Source organism: Neospora caninum, chromosome II, assembly GCF_000208865.1.
Source record: "Neospora caninum Liverpool complete genome, chromosome II".
Taxonomy (NCBI): Eukaryota; Apicomplexa; class Conoidasida; order Eucoccidiorida; family Sarcocystidae; genus Neospora; species Neospora caninum.
The window spans coordinates 363650-384222 of NC_018387.1; the positions used below are offsets into that span (position 1 = coordinate 363650).

Below are 20573 nucleotides of genomic sequence, written 5' to 3' on the forward strand. Positions count from 1 at the left end.
GCAGCCGCTCCTCGGCTTTGCGTAGGCAGCCAGGGACAGGAGCGCCGCCCGAAGAAACCGACGACGAAACGCGGAGACGAAGCGGAAGCCGCTCGCGAAATCCCAGAAACGAAGAGAAAGACAGAGAACAGCAGAGGAAGAGAGAGAGGGAGAGACAAGGGCCAGACCGGGAAAGATAGAGACGAAGAGTGAAATGAAGACACCGACAGGAACAGAAAGAGACAGCGGGAGAGAGGAAGAGAGAGCAAGGAAGAAACAGAGACTGAGGAAGAGGCGGGGAGGGGAAAAACAAACTCGCGAGAAAGAAAGGAACAGTGAAGAACGGGACGTTTGAACATTTGTTTCGTTGCACAGAAACGGCCAAAGGGAACCAGGCAAGAAAAAAGTTATTTCCCTCTGGCCTACCCATGTGCATACGAGAAAACAGCTGCACTGTCGCGCACACTTTTCCATATATATATATATATATATATATATGCATGCGAAGGTGGAGACGCTGAGTTACAAGTATATTTTCATCGAAGAACAGAAAAAGCCTCGTGCACGACATGCCCGCTTTCATGGACAGAGATGCGCATATTTTTATATCAATTACATATATACATATATTTGTATATGTATGTGTATATGTATGTCTTTGCAAGAGCCGAGACGTAAACGCGTTAGCAGCACAGGTTGTTGCTTTCGAGGCTAGATTTACCTGGATTTTTTGGAGAGTTTGCGCAATTCGCATCCACGACTGGCGTCGGTCTGCGCGTGCGAGGAGCTGCAACGTTCGCCGCTCGAGGCTCCTCAGTTTCCGCTGTCGACGCTGCTGCAGCGAATGGAGACGCTTCGCGTGCTTCCACAGCCCACGCTGCGTAAGCGGACAACGGCACAGAACGCACGCGGCAGAGACAGAAGAGGCAGGAGAGAAAGAAGGAGAGACAGGAGACAGAGAAGACGCAGGAGGAGAGGACGGACAGCGGGGCGGGGAGAGACAGGACGAATCGCCGTGGGCGAATGAGGGGCTGTTTGCAGAAGGTGCCTGCAGATCGGAGGGAGGGGAGGCGGAAGCGAGCGAAGAACGGGACAGGGCGCGTGTGGCATGGCGGTTTGTCTCAGGCGACTCTGCGGTTGTCTGTGGTCCGCAAAAGGGGAAGTGGGCGGAGGAAGACGTCGAGGAAAGACGAGAACTCGTTGGCGGCCGCGAGGAAGAAGCTGAAACGTGAGAGGCACCAGAGAGGGAGGGGAGGCGAGTCGAGGAGACAGGCCGGAGAAGCGTCGTCGGTTTCCTCGACGCGGGAAGAAAAGCAGCCGAAGCAGGCGGAGAAGAGGGCGAGCGGGCGTTCTGGGCCAGAGACGGGCACGGGAGAGACGAGGGGAGGCGTGAACCGGAGGGAAGACGCGTGGGCCAGGCAACGAGTGAAGAAGGAAACGGAGGAAACTTCACGTTCAGAGCTGCTGCGAAGTTTCCAGCGCGGCGAGCCTCCTGTCGCGTCTCGGCACGGCGGCTGAGCGGCCTAGCCGCCCGCGGTTCCTGCATCTTCTCTCAGGGAAAAGGCCAGGGTGAGAAGGAGACAGTGGCGGAGAGACGAAAGAGACAAGATAGGAGAGAGCGAAGAGGGAAGACAAGGCAAGAGACGAAAGACAGTAGAGAGACAAGAGAGAAGACAAGACAAGAGAGATAAGGTAGGAGAGATAGACGCGAGGAGAGATCTAAAAGAGAGGTTGAGGGTGGGGACAGATGGCGAGACTAGACAGGAGGCAACGCAGGAGGGAAGCGAGACAATTGGCGGAAGGAAAGGAAGGAAAGACGGGGAGAGCGGACTGCCCCTAATGACAGCAAGCGAGAGGGTAGCCAGCGAACAAGAGGCCTTCCCTTGGTGCGCTCCTGAGCGTTGAGAGAAAAGTTGAGGAAAAGCGAAGAAATGACGCAATCGATGCAAGATGGAAGGTCATATGCGATCAAAACGAAGGGTTTTCCGAAAAGGCCGAGAGAATCAACAAAGCGCGACACGCGTGAATCTCTCTCGCATCTCGTGGTTTCCAGAGCCTCAAACCTCCCAGGCAGCTGTCCCTGTGTGGCGCCTCTCTAGGCCTTGGGAAACGCCCGCATTTTTCGTTCCAGCTCGGACAAAGTGTCTTCCTCCTCTCTATGGTAAAGACGAGAGAGAAAGGCGGAGCTTCTTCCTGTTCTCCGCCTGGCTGTCTCAGAGACTCTCACGGTGAGCTGCGACCGTCCTCTCGTCTCACGAGACACTCCAGGGGGGAGGGAAAATCGCCAGCGGTTCGGCGGTCACCTTTTCTGCCTTTTCTCGCGGGTGCATGCGATCGGGCGCTGGAGAAGCTTTTTCTCACCTTCTCGCTTCAGGTATCGGTTTCGTCCCATTCGAGAGCCCGCCGTCTCCACCTTCTCTTCGCGTTCTCTCCCGGGATGTGTCCTTGTCGCGCTTAAAACGCGCTGTGCCAGTCACAGGAGATAAAAAAGGAACAGCGACAAGGCTGCGGTCCTTCCTCTCAAGGCCTCTTCTACAGGCTCTGTGCCGTCTTCTCTCTCTTTTTCTCTCTTCTCTCTTCTTCTGTCTACTCTTCCCGCTTCTCTCTTCATCTCCCTTCTCATCTCCCTTCTTCCTCCATCGGTCAGTTCTTTCTTTCCCGAGTTGTCTGACGGATCTCTGCCGTGCTCTGGTCTCTTCGCTCTCGACCTTTTCCGCCACTCCGCAGCATCCGCGGGTCCTTTTTGCCTCTTTTTTTCCTCTTCGCTGCTAGCAGGGGACTCTTCTGCTTTCTTCCTCTCCCCGCGGTAACCCGTTGTTCTCCGTTTTCACTCTCTCTTTCGTGGCGAGAGTCGCCTCCAGCCCGTCTCCGTCTCTACTCCCTTGCTACTCCTCTCCCTTGCTACTCCTCTCCCTTGCTACTCCTCTCCCTTGCTACTCCTCTCCCTTGCTACTCCTCTCCCTTGCTACTCCTCTCCCTTGCTACTCCCTCTCTCTATACTCTCTCTCTCTGCGCGTATTCCATTCTCGAGTTTAAAAAATGAAGTGAAAGTCTCTCTTTTCAGATGAATACTTTCTCTCCTCTTCTTACACAATCCTGTTTCTGAGCTCGCCTCTTTTCACCATGCGGGAACACACTGTCCGTCCCCAGCAAGTACTCTTCTCCCCTAATCCGTCTTCCTCTCATCCCTCGGCCTCGACCTATCCCTCACCGCCCTACCCTTCATACCCCCCTTCCTATCCTTCTCTCTCTCCTCCGTCTTTTTATCCTTCCGCCTCTCCTCCGTCTGCTTACCCTGCTCTCTCTCCTCCGTCTGCTTACCCATCTCTCTCTCCTACGTCTGCTTATCCTTCTCTCTCTCCTCCGTCTTCTTATCCGCTCGCATCTCCCTCGGATGCTCTTGCGTCTTCTCACGCTACGGCTTCGCGGTTTCCCCCCCTCGCCTTCTCTTCCGCCTCGCCCCTCGCAGTGTCTCCGCATGCAGTTACCCCTCCCCCCGCTGGGCTCCTGCCTGAGCCTCTGAGGCGCGCCAAGGCCGAGGAGGCGTCTCTGTCCGCGAACCGCCGGGGCGTCGCGGGCCTTCTCGAGGAGACAAAAACGCGCCCTGCCTCGCCACGACACCATCGCGGCAGGAAGGCAAACCCCCCCCCCGTCTTTCCCTTCTCAGCGAGCAAACCTGCAGTCAAACGGGGCCGTGTCGACGAAGATGAGAGAGAAAGAGAGAGAGAAAGAGAGAGAGAAAGAGAGGTGACGCAAAGGGACTTGACCCTGGCCTCTTCTCTCGCCTCGGCTCCGAATCCCCACAGACAAATTCTCCCGTCCTTCGCGTTGCAGCAACACCCGCACGACCAGCATGCGAGGCACGGGACTTACGGCATCATCGCCAGAGGCGTTCGGGAAAGAGAGAAAAACGAAGACGGAGGCAAACGTGGACGGCAAACCAAAGCTCCTCAGCAACTCCGAGGCAAGACGCAGAAACATGACCCTCTTTCAATTTCCGTAGCTGTTTGTGTGTGCCCACGTCTTTTTATACCTATATACACGCACATGTGTATATTCGTATATATGTATGCAAATGTGTATGTGTTTCTATATGCGCCGTTCTGCGCAGGTGTGAGTGTGTCTGTTTCTCTGTGCAGGCGTGTGTGCGTGTGCTGAGTGTTCCTTCTTCGTCTCGCCTCTCTGTGAAAAGATGCGACTTCCTGTCTCCTCTCTGTCTCCTTGTGCAGACGACCGCCCCTACGTCTGCTTCTCGTGGCGATACCGCGACGCCTTCTTGACGCTCTCCACCGACCGCCGCGTCATCTTAGGCCACAAGGTCCGGTTCCACAGTTTCTGGATCCAACCGCATGCGCCTCTCGCAGCTTTCCACACACGTCTCCCGCCACAGACACTTTTGCGAACCTCTCAGACTTCTAAACACATCTCAAGGAATCTGCTAGGGTCATACGCAAATAATATATAGAGATATGCAAATCTCTTACATGCATGGGTGTCTGTATATGTACCTATATATGCATTCACATATATATATATATATATACATATGTTGATACAGAAAAATGGTATAGATAGATGTCTATATCTAGACCTACATGTAGCTGTCTGCAATCTTCATATATGCATACATGTATATATATATATATATGTACTTCTTTCAATGTATGAGGTAATAGCTCTGTCCATCTTTGTCTTTAGAAAGCGCCGCCTTTGTAGATGAATACGGTCCTTTAGGGATTTTTTTGTGGGTGTTCCTCTCGCGCATCTCCGCGGTTTTGCGAGAGTAGCGTGGAGGGCCAGGTGGAACTGTTCTGTCTCTTTCTGTCTCTCGAGGAGCTGCGCTGGGTGAGACCTAAGGAGCGCAAGGCCACAATTTGAGACGCTGGAACGCGTCTCTGCGTTGCCTTTCTCTCTTTTCAGGGGTGGAGCAGTGCCTTTGCGACGCACTGCTCAGAGAAAGATAAGTGGTATTTCGAGGTCGAGGTCTTGCCTAGCGAGACGCAGAGCCTTCGCTTCATCGGATACTCCCCGGAGGGCCTCCCGCCCCTCAAAGCGCATTGGCGGTACGCCCCGATTTTTTGTCTCGTTTGAACGTTTCCGTCCCGCGTCGCTCGTCTGTGTATACTCCGTCTCTCTTTCCCTTTTTTGTTTTCTTTTTTGGCCTCCGGTTTTGTTTTTGCTCCGGCTTCTTCCGCGCGTGGTCTCACCAGCGTTCTGCGCGACTTATGGCTCTGTTCTACGTTCCGCTCTGCAACTCGCGCGCTTCTGTCCCGCTGTGTACGTACACTCCACCACACACGTGCATGCATGCATGCATGCATGCATGCATGCATGCATGCATGCATGCAACGCGAGAATGGTAGCGGGTTGTGTTTCTGGTCTTCTCCGTTCTTTTTGATTTTTTTGCAGAGTGGGATGGGCGTGTCGGTACCAAAAGTACGACGTGCCCATTGGAGGCAACGCGCACTCGTTTGCGCTCTGCGGCGCATGCAACGAAGTCCCGACGGTTGCCACTGGAGGGCTTAGGAGGCCGATCGCGAGTTATGGCGCGTCCCACGACCTTCCCGAGCTGAGTGAGGCCGCCAGAAACAGGACATCGACGCGAACGGAGAAAAGAAAAAAAACGGGGGAGAAGGCGAGGAGGGAATAACAGAGAGAAGAGGACGAAGAATAGACAGACTACAGTGGAGGCGGAGAGAAGAAGAAAGGGGGAGGAAACGGGACAAGAAGTTTTGAGAACAGAGGATGAAGACAAAGGCGGGGGAAGTCCGAGCGGAAGAAGCTCAATCTTTCTCGGAAAGGGGAGGCCTCGTGGAGGCGCAGCCTGCTCAGAGAATCGCGCACTGAGGAAGAGAGTGACGAGAGATCGCATGCATTTCGGGTATTTCCAGAGAAAGCGCGAGACAATAACGGGAGGAGTTCTCGTCTTTGTGTTTTGCCTCAGAAGAAGGAGACATTATCGGCTGCTTCTTGACGCTCCACGAGCCTCGTTGGTGGCTGCCTGACCCTCGAAAGGATCCGAAGCTTCACGAGTTTCTTCAGGGTGAGAGACGCGCAGATGCACGACAGATCAGAAAAACCAGAAAAAACACACAACGCATGTCGAGACGTCCCTTCGAGCAGCATGCAAAAACGGATAAACGAAAAAACAATAATCTCGGAAATACGAGAAGACAGAACGGCTGGCAGTGTTAAAACCACCAGGGAAGACAGAGTGGGCGTGCAAAAACGGGTGCGTTTAACTATATTGGATACGTCCATGTGTCCCCGTTCATCAGTCTAGCCCTATACGTCCCTACACACAAATATATGTGTGTGCGGATTTACTTACGCATGCATGCATGCCGCCACGTGCACTGGGACTTTCGCACCTACAGAAGCGCATTTGTACATTCGTATCGAGCTGTGGCCCCACGAGCTCCTATCTGTAAATATAAGTATAGAAATATGTACATTCATGTATAAGTATGTATTTATATTTTGATATGGGTGTGTGCATGTGCTTGTCGAGAGAGTGCTGCAGATACTGCATGTGACGATTTGCCGGTGCATGCACTGCATCTGCTTCTTGTGCCTTTGTAACTCAGCGGGAATCCTGTGCAGTCCTGATGCCCCGCCGCCCTGCGTTGTCAATGAGGGGGCGTGGATTGAGTTTTCTGTCAACGGACAAAGGTGAGGAAGCAAGCGTTCTCACATTCAAACTCGCATTCACACATTTTTTGATACGCATATATATATATATATATATATATGCATATATATATATATATATATATATATGGATATAGCTGTGTACTATATACAAGTGCCTCTAACGCTCATCTTTCCTGTATCTCATATATATAAATCTGTATAGAATCCTTGGTAAATTTATTCCTCGACTCTTGTACGTATTTATATATATATATATATACATATGAAGTGGTGCGTGTATGTAGGTTCACATTCTGGTATGATTGAGGATCGTGGAAAAGTATCCGTGTGTGACGAAGCGAGAGGCGAAACAGTGAAAATGTTTTTTTGTCGCTCAGGCTCGGGCGTGTCTTCGAAGGCGTGATCGGAAACGGCGTGTATCACCCAGCTGTCTCGCTGTATATGGGGGCGAAGCTCAAACTCAATCCAGGTAAAAAACGAACCTCCCTTTCCTGTTTTCTCTTTTCGCTCTTTTTCTTCCCGGGTTTCTGTCCTTTCTTCCTCTTCCCGTTTTCCCTCTTCTTTCTCCTCTCCTTCTCCTCTCGCTGTTTTCCCTTTTTCTGCTCTCTCTGTTTCCCGTCTTTCTCCCGTGTCTACAGCTGGGCGTCTCCTGCTGCCATCACCTTTGTACTCCAAATGATTACAGGTATTCCTCCCTAGCATTTAGATCTGACTCATCAGCGTTTCTTGTTTTTTTCATGTCTTCTGCCTGCTCTCTCCACTCTGTCCTTCTCGCTTCAGGCCCAGACTTTGCTTTTCCGCCTCCTCCCTCCGAGGGCTTTCAGCCGTGCAGCGACATGCGCAGACCTCACATTCCCTGAGGAAAGCTGCGCTCGCTGCAGGCGCCCTCGAGGCGCGCGGAAACTCCGACCGGAAAAGGATGCGTTCAATCGTTGTCAGGTTCGCAGCGTCTGGTCTCGTCAGTGGGTGTCTGTCTCTCGCTGCAAAAACTTGAAAAGAATGGGAGCGCCGGCGGCTTCGAATAGCGACAGCAACGCGAGGGGCGCATCCCGGAGAAGTCTCTTTTAAAATAAAATGCAGCAAACCGCTTTTGGCTGACCTCGGAGAGAAGAACGGAGAGGCGGCGAGGGAAGCATCAGCGGGAGAAGTCGAAGATCGGACGAGAACGATCGGAGCAGTGTGTGGGAGAAGAGAAGAACAGACAAGAGAAAGCGACTCTGAGAGAGAAGGAGAAAGAGAAAGGGAGAAAGATCGAGAGAGAAAACCGAGGGGGCAAGGGAGAGCAGTGTCAATGCAAGTCGTTGACGACGAAAGTTCGTCAGCAGGGCGTTTTCCCATTTTTCCTGTTTTGTGGCGGGGCTTCGGCGAGAGAGGGACGTTTTCGTATTTCTCTTCTCTCGTTCTTTTTTCGTATTCTCCTTCTCGTGTTCTCCTCTCGTCTTCGCCTTCTCGTGCGCGGGTAACCTGTCCTGTCCTCTTCTTGTCAATGGCTGTTTTGCCAGGGAGACAAACGCCGTACAAATTGACACAAGCATGCAAAGATGTAGATTCTTCTCGGCAAATAGAAACGCGGTGATTCTTTTCGATAAATGGAAAGGCGGAGGTTCGTCTCGATAAACAAAAGGGAGGTTAGGATGGGTGCGGTCACGGGTCGCTTGCTGCGAGGGGCATACGAAGCCGCATGCGCTCTCGGATTCAACTCTGATACGTCCGATAGTGGCCTAAACAACTGAATTATGCGCGCGCCAGTTTCCTGTCTCTCTTTGCTTCAGCAAGGCCTCGCCGCTCATTGAGGCCTCTCCTACTTTTCCCTTCCACCGATTCACAAGTTCCTGCTAGAACTCAGCACCTATATATATATATATATATATGTATAGCTATATTTATTTACTTCAGATTTGCAACGTTTTTTAGCCAGTGTAGATAGAAGTGTGTAAATGTGTATGTGTTTCTGTAGAGAGATAAATAGGCCTACTTTGTTTATCCTCCTGTGTGTAGATAGAACGGCGTATCGTTGTTGTGGCGCTGCAGATACAAATATGCGTCCGTAGATTGGTGTTTGGTGTCATTTCGCGCCGTCTTGTGTATCCGTCGACTGTACCGACACCCGGTGCACAGTCTCCGATGCGCGAGGTCCACGCGGGCAAACCTCACGCATTCACATCCTTGCACATCCATTCCTCGGCTTCCGTGCCTTTATAATTGTGCATATACGTTTGGGTATATTTTTTTTACAAGATATATACATGTAAAGAGATTTGTAGAAGCATACGCTTCTGCATACGTGCAGTCGAACGGAGAGGGCTCTATCCTGTTCGAGGTTTTCTGCCGCAGCTCGGCCTCGGTTCAAAAGTCGCCTCTGGGACGGGCCAGGAGTTTGCTGACGCGAACCGTTAAATCACGAAAAAGACAAATGGAAACAGACACCCAGCATCCATTCTCACATCCGTTCAACACGTTCCATCGAGAGACTGACAGGGAAGGAAAAAGAGATAGGCAGAGACGAAACGAGAGAGAAGCAGAAGGAAATAGAGGTAGGGGGCGACTTTGTAGAGAGAGAACAATCGGCACCACGTGTGTGTGTGCGCACCTACAAATAACCATATATAATCCTGGGTATGTATGCATATATATATATATATATATATATATATATATATAAATATTTATGCGCAAGTTGTGTGTCTGTGAGGCGGAAAGAGCATCTCTGTGTCCAAACACAGACACAATCAGACGCGAGTACACGAGTGCGTCTTCACTCTCGCGAGAGAAGAACCGCGTTCAATGCATTTCTGAGCCTCCTGCAACATCTTTTTTCTCAGCGTCCTTTTCTCCTCGTTTCGGAGGGGTTTGCGCGCGTTTGCCTTTTCAAAGGAAAGATGCTCCAAGCCGCGACTTAGCCTGTGGGCGTTTTCTCGCGTTTCCCGAATGCCCGCTTTCTGCCGTCACCCTCCACTAACAGGAGGTAACAACGCGAGTTCAGATTCGGCAGAAATTGGAATTTCTTCGTCCTCGTGAACTAGCATGTGATCCACGGCGAGTGCACACAAAGGTAGCAGCGGCTCCAACGAAGGCACCTGCTCAGCAATGAGAGAAAACACCAGAGACAAAGACACAGAAGTCGAAGGAGAAGAACGGCGCGTGTTTGGCAGCGGAGGGCCGTTTCCCGTTTGTAGGTGAGATGTGTTTTTTTCATGGTTCCCGCTCGCTTTGTTTCCCGTCACTGTGCCGGCATTTCCCGTGTGGCATCGTCCGGGCTCTTCGGGTGTCTCGTTTCTTTTTGAAGATTCTTCTCTCCTGGGCGAAGCAAAGTCGAGCAGAACGGAGGATGCCCCCACAGCCTCCCGGGCGTTCGCGAAGAGGAGCAGACGAACTTTCATGGGGAACGGCCTCAATGCGGTGAATGGCGGTCGTCCTTCCGCGAGAGGAGACACTCTGTCTCCTTCTATCTCCTTCCTCCAGAGCGCAGAATGATGGCGGCAGGCAGAGAAACAGAGGCGAGAACGGAAAACGGGAATGAAGAAAAAAGCGGAAGGAAGGAATGTCGCGCCTGAGACGGGTCCCCCCGAGCGGGAAGGAAAGGCGAGAACGCTCGAAAAGGGAAAGATGGAAGGAAGAGATGAAAATAAGATAGAGACGAAATAAGTAGAAGATCAAAGGAAGTGAAAGATAAAAAAGCTGAGAGGACAAAGCTGCAGTGTGCTTTTGGCGAACTCGAAGGAGACGAGACTTGCCCCCGACGCGTCAAAAAAAGCTAGCAGCGCTTTTGGTCTCTATCATCCGACGGAGAGGGCGGAAGAGGTCTTGAAAAAGCATGAGAAAGCGAAGAAATTTTCCAACTTCGCACACCACAAAGCACGCCTGTCTGCTTCGAAAAACGAAGGCGAGCTGTCCGGAAAAGGCTGAAAGGAGAGTGCAGAGTCCCTTCGCTTCCAGAGCCTTTTCGTCGGGTGTCTTGTGAGGAACAGAATCGAGGCAAAGTGACCTCGGTGAGGGAGGGCCGTCCTGGCGCATGCGCTCCCGAGGAGGCTGAGGCGCCGCTCCCCAGTCTGGGGAACCCCCGGAAGCAGTCGGCGTTCTCTTGTTTTTTCGTGCTTCCTTCTCTTCTTTCGCAGCGAAAACTTGTGGGAAAGAACAGCTCTCTTAGCTGTGAACTCCCCGCAAGGAAAAGGGAAGATTTCCCCTCGGGGACGGCGCCGCCTCTGCGTTCCAGCATGCGCTGCCGAGAAAACCTGCCGAGATGCGCTCGCGCTGTATGTACACCTGAAATTCGCTCTCGCGCCGCGTCCTGTCGGCGCTCTTCTCTGGAACTCTTGACGTTTCTGCTTCTCCGGGCGAGCCTGCTGCCGCACTCCCAAGCGAGGGCGAGAGCCGAGACGCACAGAGACAAAACGCTCTGGCTTCAGAACGCCCGGCGCTCTTCGCTCTTCGCCTGGTGCTTTCTTCACGCCTTTCGGTTTCCTCGTTCCCCGCGCAGATGAAGGGGTTGCTGGGTCTCAGGAGACACTCGGCGGCTCAGGATCTCGGGCCATCTAAAACGTCGAGCCTAAGGGTACGTGTCTTGGTGTCCTAAGGAACTCTGTTCTCCCTGGCCCTGCGTCCAACTGCAAGCTCTCCCGTGCCGCCTCCAGAGGTTTCCTCGCCTTTCTCCACAGCCTCGTGCCTTTCTCGACTGCCATGCGTTCGTTCTCCGTTCCTCGCCGCCTCTCTCCGGCATCTTTCCGTTGTGGCTTCTTCCTCTCCCTCGTTCCCCGATACCGTGCACGAGTATCCTCTGTCTCGGCCTTGTCCTTCTTTCGTCGCGTTCTTTCGTCTCGCGCTCCCTGCTTCTTTTGTCTCCACACTTCTCTTTTCGTTTTTCGCGTTTGCAGTTGATCCTCATCCGCCACGCCGAATCGACAAACAACGCGCTGTTTCAAAGGTTGCGAGATGAAGTCCTCTCGAGCACGCGGGCGGATCGTGAGTCCCTTTTCTTCCCGTTTCCTGTTTTCTCTGCCTTGTCCCTCTCCTCCTATCACCCTCGCGTGCTCTCGCTCTCTCGCTTTCAGTCGTTTCCTTCCTCTCCCCCTCTCTTCCTCTCTCTTTCCTTCTCTTCCCCTCTCTTTCCTTCTCTTTCCTTCTCTTCCCTTCTTCCCTTTTTTTCGCCCCTTTCGCTTTTCTTACTCTTGTCCCTGTCATCTCCTCTCCTGTTCGCTCCCTTCGTCTGTCTTCCAGCTGTGCGGCTTTGTGTCTGGGCAGTCCCTTGCTCTCTCTTCCTCTTTCATTTCCTTGTGTTTCCCTGTCTCTCCCCTCTGTCTTCGTTCCGTGTTTCAGCGCTGTTGAACCTTGAGGAGCTCTTCGAGGCGCAGCGGGAAGTAGGTGAGATTCTCACGTCTGTCTCAGTTCTCGGGGAACCGCCAGCGCGTCTTCTTTTTGCGTCGTTGCTCTCTCAGCGTGTTCACTCGTTGAGTCGCAAACTGTCGCTGCCGCTCAACGAACACAGCGACATCACACGTCCCTCTCTGTGCGCCTCAGATCCCGGCTTAAGTGCCCGCGGGCACACGCAGGCGCGTCTTCTGGGGTCTCACTTTTTCGAAAACTACCTCCGCGACGCTCTCGAGCCTCCCTCCGCAGTCGCTGCCAGCGTGACTGCCCTTCCAGCTACGCCTGCGCGGGACTCGGACGCCGAGTCTCCTGCGTCTCTTTCCTTTCCTCTCGGCTCGCGTTCCGACTCTTCTGTGTCGGCTGCTACCGGGGCAACGTCTGCAAACGAGGAGGAAACTGAAGAAGCCGAGGAAGCGGAGCTCTCGCGCCTGTCTTCGGCAAACGGGACAGGCGCGCTCTCCCCGCATAACGAGGCGTGTGCCGCCCGGGCTGAAGAAGAACCGGGCGGAGAGCGTGAGGAGGACGACCGTCCGCTTGCTGCGCAGCCTCCCGTCGAAGGCATTGTGAGACGCTCGGGATGTCTGAAGGAGATGGGAAAGAAGATGGAACCGACGGAAACGGAAAGAAGGAAGGATGAACAGGGGCACAAAGCAGATGGAAGAAGGAAAGGAAGTGGAGGTGGAGACGGCCGAAAGGAGGGCGGGAGAAGACAGGTAGAGAGAAGGCAAAGCGGGGTAGAACCAGCCGGAAAGGAGACAGAAAATGAAGGCAGGAAAAGGATCGGTTGGAGATTCACACAGGCCTCGCGGGAATCTGAGAGAACGGGGGGAAAGCAGAGCTGACGAACGCGGCGCAAGGAGAGGAAAGGCGAGAAAGTCGCGACTCCACGCGACTGGCTAAGACAGCTGAAAGTGGTGAATTTCAGTGTCTTGCCGGTCTTCCTGTTTGGAAGTGCCTGATCCTACCATCGCATCTGAGAAGCCGTTTTCTCTCCTTGTTGAGACGATTGAAGAACAGGGAAAGAAAGAGAGAACGCGACGAGAGGGCGACGAGGCGGAAGGCTGTTGTGAATACGGCCAGGAGGGGGAAAGAAGGGACAGAGCACGCGGACGGCGCACTGAAGCCCGACAAGGACGCGGGTGGTAGGAGAGAAACGGGATGCGGCAAAAACGCACAGAGAACGCTGAAGAGAGGGGGTTAGGCAAGCAGGTAGTGAGGCTGCCAAAACAGAAGCGACAACAGAACGTGGACAGGCACACGGTGCATATCTGTTTCTCTATTTTTCTTTCGTTTCAGAGAGTCATTGTCTCACCCCTTCTACGGACAATTCTCACTGCTCTGCCGCTCCTCGACAACCTTAATCTGGTCCGTCAGCTCCTGCCACATCTCGAACGCCGGAAGAAAGCGTTTCGACTCGCCCCAAAGAGCGTCTTCCCCTCATCTCTGTCTTTCATCCTGCCTCTCGTTTTTCTCATCCTGGTTTGAATGGCAGATATATCGAAGAAAAGCGTGCACCCGTCGAGAGCCGCTGCGTGCGTCCCGATGGTGTCAAGCGCGTTGCATTTGTCACGCTCTTCTCTCTCTCTCTGGTGTTTTTTGTGTTTCGCCTTCTCGCTTCTTGTCGGCACTTCAGGCTCTACCCCCGGGCGTCCGAATTGAAGGCTTCTCTGTTTTTTCTTCCTCTTCTCTCTTCCTCTCTCTTCTGTCGTTGCCTCTGCTTTCTCTCTGTTCTTTTTTGGTGTGAGCTTCGCTTCTCGACCGTCATGTTTAGTCCATCAAGTAGACTGGTGGCCAGCATATATATTCAGAAACCAATCGTTCCATTTCTCCGTCTCCGTACTCGTTTCAACTTCCCTGCTCTGTTTTTCTTCGCGCTTCCCCTCCACGCCTCCTCTCGAGTTTTTTTCCTTTTCCAGAAGCGGAGCGATTGCGTGCTGGATCCGGATCTCTACGAGGTTGGGGGCTTATACAAAGTCTGTCGCAGCGCAGGCGGCGAGCCTCCTGCCTGCGTCGCGTATCCAGGTATGTCCCCTTGTCTGCTTGTCGCTTTCTCCCCGCTTTTTTCCTTTTCCTTCGCCCTCGCTTGGACCTTTTTCGGTCCCCATTTCTGCACGTTGCACCCCCACGCGGCCTGCGCGTTTTCTTTTCTCCCTCGGGGCTGAGGCGTCAAATCCAAAAGGAGAGAGAGCTCGAGAGGCGCATACGGCACTCGGAATTCGGCTGCGGCAGAAGGCAACCTCAACAGTTTGCTCGCGTTCTTTTCCCCTTCGCAGGATGCACCAAACGCGAGTACGAAGAGCGATTTCCAGGGCGCCTCTGTGCGCCTGAGGGCATTGAAAACGGATGGTACAACCCCGGTAAGGGCCGAAAAAAGAAGCTTCAAAGGAAAGAACAGTCACACGTGGTCTTCCTTCTGACTAGTGTTGCCTATCTTCCTACAGACATATCTATCACATTTTACTTCGTGTGCCTACTTTTGTTACGCCGATGTGCGGATGGCCACGATTGACAGAGACGTATCTGTAACGGAATCGAGGGTTGTTACGAGTCGCACGGTGAGCGACGTGATGAGAAGGGGTACGGGGAATCGCTGTGAAGCAGGAGAGCTCAAGGCCTGTCAGTGGTGTGTCGGAACGCTTGCAGTGCTTCCTTGACATCGGCGTCAAGAAAGCGTTGCGTGTTTTTCTATTTTCTCTCTAGAGCATCGCTCGGTGGTCCTTTGACCGCCGCTGCATCTCGGTGGCCAACAGAATAAAATGTTCACGATATCGTGTGCCCGTGTATCAGGTGCTTGCATGCTTCCCTGCACTCTACATGCATACCAACGGGAACGCATCCTTGTTATTGATGTACATGTAAATGGGTCTGTATAGATACATATATATATATATGTAAATGTGCGTATAGTTATGCGTATTTGTATGTATATGTATATATATATATATATATATATAGCTGTATCTGTATGTGAAGTGCTGATAGGTGAACAGGCGGAGGGACTCGGTGGCGTTTCGTGTCAATTTTTTTCAGAACGAGGAAAGGAAGGCCTCGCGGAGGCTCGGGCGCGGGCGCACCGCGTGGCGGAATCGTGAGTTTGACAATTCCTCACATTGCTTCATTCAATAGTTGAAGATCCCATCTCGGCACCACCTGATTCCAAATCGCAAAGCTATAGAAAGACACGTTCATGTAAACCAAAAACGTTTACTCACTTCCATTCTCATATGTGTATATATATACATCAGTGTCAGGTCCAGGGTTGGAAACGCCCCACCGCAGTGCGTTTGATGCTTCGCTTGGCCTCAGGTTGTTCTGGTATGTCTGTCTCGGTATTCTTCAGTGTCTTCTTCAATCATGCTTTCTCTTCTGATCGTTCTCGCGGTTGTTCGATTCGGGGTTCGTATCGGGTCTCTCGAGTTGCGCGGTGCACTCTGTTCAGTTCCCGGGGTTGTTCTTAAACCTCCCTGACAGTATGGCAACCGCAATCGCGCGCCGTGCGTTGATTTCTTCGCGCAGATAGCGGCGCAGACAAACCAAGTGTCTCCGTTTCTCTCTTCTTTTTGGGCGTGTGCCCCTGTGGGGCTGTTCGCTTGCAGGTTCTGGAGAATGGCCGAAACCGCCGAGGCGGAAGGCCTGCGGACGGTCGTCGTGGTGAGCCACGCGCACTTTCTAGAACTGCTGATGAAGGCGTTGTGCCAGCCTGTTGAGGGCGAAGCGCCGCCTTCGTCTTTCGCCTTTTCGTCGCCGTTCCTGCGGCGAAATCCGCCTCCTGACGGTGTACAGACAGCGCGGGTGCACGAGGATGCGAAAATCCACGCCAACTTTCTCTTCCACAACACAGGCGTGTCGTGCATTCGCCTCGTGGCCTCGCAACAGACGCCCCCGCCGGAACCGTCGGCGCTCTTGAAGCCGCAGTGGTGTCTGACTGCATCCCACGCGCCGCCTGCAAAAAGCTCGCGTTTCGTCGTTGTAGAATGGTAGGAGGATCTGCGCGCTGGGCAGAGAAGCAAAAAACCCGAGCAAAAAACAAAAGAGAAAAGAGGATAATAGAAGGGAAAGGGAAACGGAAAGAGGATAACAGAAGGAAGAAGGGAAAGGAAAGGGGATAGTAGAAGGGAAAAGGAAACGGAAAGAGGATAATAGAAGGGAAAAGGAAACGGAAAGAAGGTAACAGAAGGAGGGGAAGGGAGAGGTCGTGTGCACAAATCAGACGTGCAGAGTTTTTCAAGGGCACTTTTTTCGCTCGTTTCCTGAAGTCACGGCAGGCGTGCCGGCGTTGTCCTGTGAACGGGGGAGGAGACAGCGGCAAGGGAAACTTCGGGTGTCTCTTTTGCGAGTTTTTTCATGGTGCATTTGTCGGTGTTTTTGTTGCTTTTTGCAGGATGAATCGCCTAGACCATCTCGACGGTCTTCACCTCAAGTGAGGCTGTCAAATTGGGTAGCCGCCGGGAGTTTTTGGTTTTTTCCGAGTTTTCCCGGAAGTTCCTTCCCCTGGTCTTCCTTCTAGAGTAACGGCATCACGCTGCGAGAGAAGGCACTAGGTTGCGCAGCTGTCCTCCGGACGTGTTGGTCTCCTAGGCTCTTAGGCAACGCGAAGATGCTTCTCTCTCTGGAGTACAAACGTCGCATTCATGTATCTATGCATATTTTTAACTATTTGTAAATAAATAAATATATGTTTACATACAAACCCACATCTAGATACGTACGCCGATACGTATCTGTACACCAATACACACGTGTGTCCTCACGCATGCATATATATATATATATATATATATCCGTACAAATTTATAGATAGACTTTACTTTGTATACGTTAACCCGAGAGACACATGCATGAATAAATGCGAATAGACATGACTGTATACGTACACCCATATGTATCGGGTTTTTTTTTGTCTTTGTCGTTTTGGTTGTTCCTGAGTCGTCCTCTCTGTGGCGGAGCCGATCGTAAGCATGCACGAGTCTGTCGGGAGTTGCTCGCCTGAACAGGCGTTGACGCCTCGGGTGTTCTGGAAGGAAAGAGGAAACGAGAAATGCAGTGGTTGCTTTGTGGCTCAGGCTTTATGGCCAAGTGTTTCAGTGCGTCTCTTTTGCGAAAGAGGCCGCCTTGTGGACTGAAAGGTCTCTTGTCTAGTCTCTGTGTATGACGGGAATGCCTTCGGCTGGAGTCAGAAGCTGCGTGTCCAAAGAGGCTCTTCCAGAGGGTTGTACCAAACTCCATTTGTTCCTTTGAACGCGAAACACCTCACAGGTTTCCTTTCGTCGCGCCCCGCTTTGGTTTTTCCAGATCAAGTGTTGACTCGGTGCGCTGCCTCTGGCTCGGAGCCGCTTCGTCTCGCTGAGCAGCTGTGCGCGCGCCTCACGCAGCCGTGCCTGCGAGTGGAAGCCGTAAAAAGCGTCATTAATACGGATTAGGAAGGGCGGCATCAGGTGTGCTGGGCACGTTGCGTTCTGGGCGGAATTCCGTCTTCACGCCGCCTTCCCTTCTACGGGACGCTCCACCGCTGCACGTTACAAGTCAGCACAGCTGTCGTGCTTGACCCCTCAAATCACGGATATACAGTGCAGCCGGGACACCTACGACTTGGTGCGTCAGACGGCTCTCCTACTCGCAGAAAGTCCCTTTCTCAGGTGTGGAAGCACGCAGAATCTAGTAAATGAGACGCATATAGGAAGCAGAGAGCTTAGTCGTAAAAGTTCGAGCAAAGAGTCTACCGCCACGCGCGAGCAACCAGACCGTGCGCACCTCCCGGGAACTTTCCGCGATGCATCACGAGGATCTCAGATTCTACAATGCGTTAACAAGTCTCCCGAGAGACATTCTCAGGGCACTTTTTAACAGGAGAGTGACGGGACGTACCGGCAGACACAGCACCTACACGGCAGAATTTGTTTACAAGGGGTGTCTTCAAACTGAGCAGCTCTGTCACAGACCGGAACCTCGTTCTCCGAAGAACGGAAGGCACTCGGTAGATTATGCGACGGCGGGACGACGCCACTCGGTGATCGCATGTGTTAACTCAGTGGTATAACTGAAATCGAATAAACAGTGACGTCATAGCAGCTAGGATACTGAAGGTGACCTCAGTTACGAGATACCGGCACCCTCGTTCTTTGTGTACACCATATGGCCATCGAGCAAGCGAGGGCCCTCGTCTTCCTGATGTGATGCAAACAGTCAAGAAACAGTGAAGCAGAAACGAAACCGACGTTGCTCGAAGATGCTACTCAATACGACATTCATCGGCATGTAAGATGCGCTCAGACCGCGCCTCGGTTTCAACAATCTAGAGCTGTCTGGTTTCTAGGGGCGTCTACGTGAAAGGATCTTCCCTCTCCGGTGATGATATTATGGTTGGAAGGGACCTTTCTTTTTTCCTCTTTACAGACTCCCGCCGCTCGACCGACGCGCAACCACAGTGTCCCTCTCCGTCCACACTGGTCTCTGCAGACAGGCACGATCGTGTCTGTTGCGGTCTTTGAGGCGAGCGCACCGCAGGGGATTTCCGGAAGACAGCCATGAAACTCCGTTCAGATTAAAACCCGTGGAAGTACGAGCGATAACGGAGCTCGGAAACGTCCCGTGTGGAACGGGGTGTCTATTAGAGCGTGCACAGTGCCGCGAACGAAAAGCGTGGCTGCCAACCCAATCAGTTTCCAAACACCGTTCCCCGGGCACACTAACAGGTTCTAACCTGTTTCCGCTGTTCTCTTCCGGCCCACAAGCTCGCTCATCTGATCCAATCCAAATATACCCAACGTGGTGTGCACGAAACAACTTCCTCGTCGCCACTTTTCTGTCGCCGCTGACTGCACACCTTGGCCGCTGCATAAGCGCAGTGGCTGAACGCTGCGCTGGACTTGCACAGAGCGCATGGATGGTTTTTCGAGCTAGCCAAATTCCACTTGTTTGAACTTTGCTATCTGACGCTACGTGCATGTTCTTCCCTCGGTTTCGACGCAAGAACGGGACGACTGACGGTCTCGTTCGACACTGGCGCGCTGAGCTGCGCACACTGAACAGCTTTCCGCGTGCGACCAAGTTCTCGAGCTTTTTTTTAGAGAAGTTTTTCCCGTCTCCTCGTTCACCAAAACTTCTGAAAGGTACGGGAATCGCAGGGTGTCCACGCCGTTTGATGTTGAAAGCTAAGTTTTTTTCCGAATGCACGTACGAGAGTCGGACTTCCCCGCGTCGCTGCCTGCTTGTGGTTTTATCTGGACCGAGTCTTCTCACGTTTCCCTCGAGGGAACGCGAGTGGCGACGATTTCTCAGAGGCTTACTGGGACACGCAAGGTAGACCACAGAACCCGTGCGGTTGCATAGAGAGGGCTCGTCCGGTTCGGGTCCACGAAACCGCAGTGCATGCTGCTGTCCACTTTTGGCTACCCAGGGATATCGTTTTGTCGCCGCTCTCATTGTCCGCGTGACTCACGGAGAGGCTCACAGTTTGACGTACCCGTCGGCTGATTTACGAGGGTGGCCCGGGCCTCGTCGTCGCAGAGGCAGGAAGTGGGAGCCTCCCCCGCCTTCTAGACGCAGAAATATGAAAAAACAGGATGAGGGCGCGCCTCTCGCGAGGCTCTGTTCCCTCCAGAAGGGTGGGAACGGATGCAGAGCAGCGGTGATTTCACTGCTCAGTGTCTGTGCTCAGGCTTGAGGCCTCAAACATAACAGTGCAATGGGACGGGCGAGAGTCCAGGCGGTTTGCGCGGTCCTGATACGGTGTGCGTGAGACGAAAAGGGGGGTGCGAATCTCGCGCGAAAGGGGCGCCAGATTGATTCGACGGGCGTTTCTTTCCAACATTGTAGGCGACCGAGTGTCTTTGAGCGTAGAGGCGCCGTGGACGGTGTGGCTTCCGACTCGAGTGTGCGTACACCTGAAACGTTGCCTGGGCTCACCTGTGGCGCCTGGCGTATATGAAGGTTTTTGTTTTTCGCAACCTGCATCTCGCTGCGTTTATAGGTGTGCTTGAACGGATCGAGCCAAAGCTTCGCCGCATATCCCGTTTCGCTCTTCTTTCGACAGTTCATTGTCCTTCTTGAAGGCGTGAGTCCCACCGAGACCAGCCGCTCTGAAGAGCCGTGTAGTATTGCTGCTTTCCTAGTTTCGCCCTAGACATTTCGATTCAGCTCCGGATTTCCTTTTAGTCCTCAGTGCTTCGATTGTCGGCGTCTGTGCAGAATCGCCCCTCAACTTTTCCGTGGTCTGGGCGCGATATTTCAGGTGTCCCCCGTTTCCGTTGCGCTTCGGTATACACCACGTCGCACCCATTTTCCTCGTTTCTTCATGATATCATCTCTCACGTTTTTCTCGGATCTTTCCTTCGCGAACCCGTCCTGACGCTGTTTCGCGTGTTCGTGTCCTCTCCCATCTTTTCTCCGTTGTTCTACGCTACGCGCTCCCCGTGGTCCCCTACCCTTCCCCTGCCTCGTCTCGACTTATTTGCACTTCGCCTTTTTCTGCTCCTCTCCGTCCTCTGTGCCTCCTCTTTTTGGTTCGAGTCTTGCTTTCCCGCCACGTTTGCCCGTTGTTGTCTTCGCTGCTTTTCAGTCCCCCTCCCCCTCCCCCC

The 20573-nt window shown here is 52.9% G+C and overlaps 2 protein-coding genes across 2 annotated transcripts; both read left to right on the plus strand.

Annotated features, from left to right (window-relative positions):
- Positions 1-4171: 4171 nt before the first annotated feature.
- Positions 4172-7493, plus strand: NCLIV_004990 (spry domain containing protein, related; the record flags this gene model as incomplete). The annotated part of the gene is made up of 7 exons (XM_003880009.1): positions 4172-4297; positions 4900-5042; positions 5389-5552; positions 5924-6022; positions 6567-6651; positions 7011-7102; positions 7414-7493. The coding sequence occupies 7 exons, from the start codon at positions 4172-4174 to the stop codon at positions 7491-7493; spliced, it is 789 nt and encodes a 262-aa protein (XP_003880058.1).
- A 3617-nt stretch (positions 7494-11110) lies between these two features.
- NCLIV_005000 (putative phosphoglycerate mutase family protein) lies at positions 11111-20119 on the plus strand (the record flags this gene model as incomplete). The annotated part of the gene is made up of 11 exons (XM_003880010.1): positions 11111-11185; positions 11505-11592; positions 11947-12710; positions 13294-13362; positions 13914-14019; positions 14271-14354; positions 15028-15085; positions 15594-15974; positions 16379-16417; positions 17290-17305; positions 19967-20119. The coding sequence occupies 11 exons, from the start codon at positions 11111-11113 to the stop codon at positions 20117-20119; spliced, it is 1833 nt and encodes a 610-aa protein (XP_003880059.1).
- Positions 20120-20573: the final 454 nt, after the last annotated feature.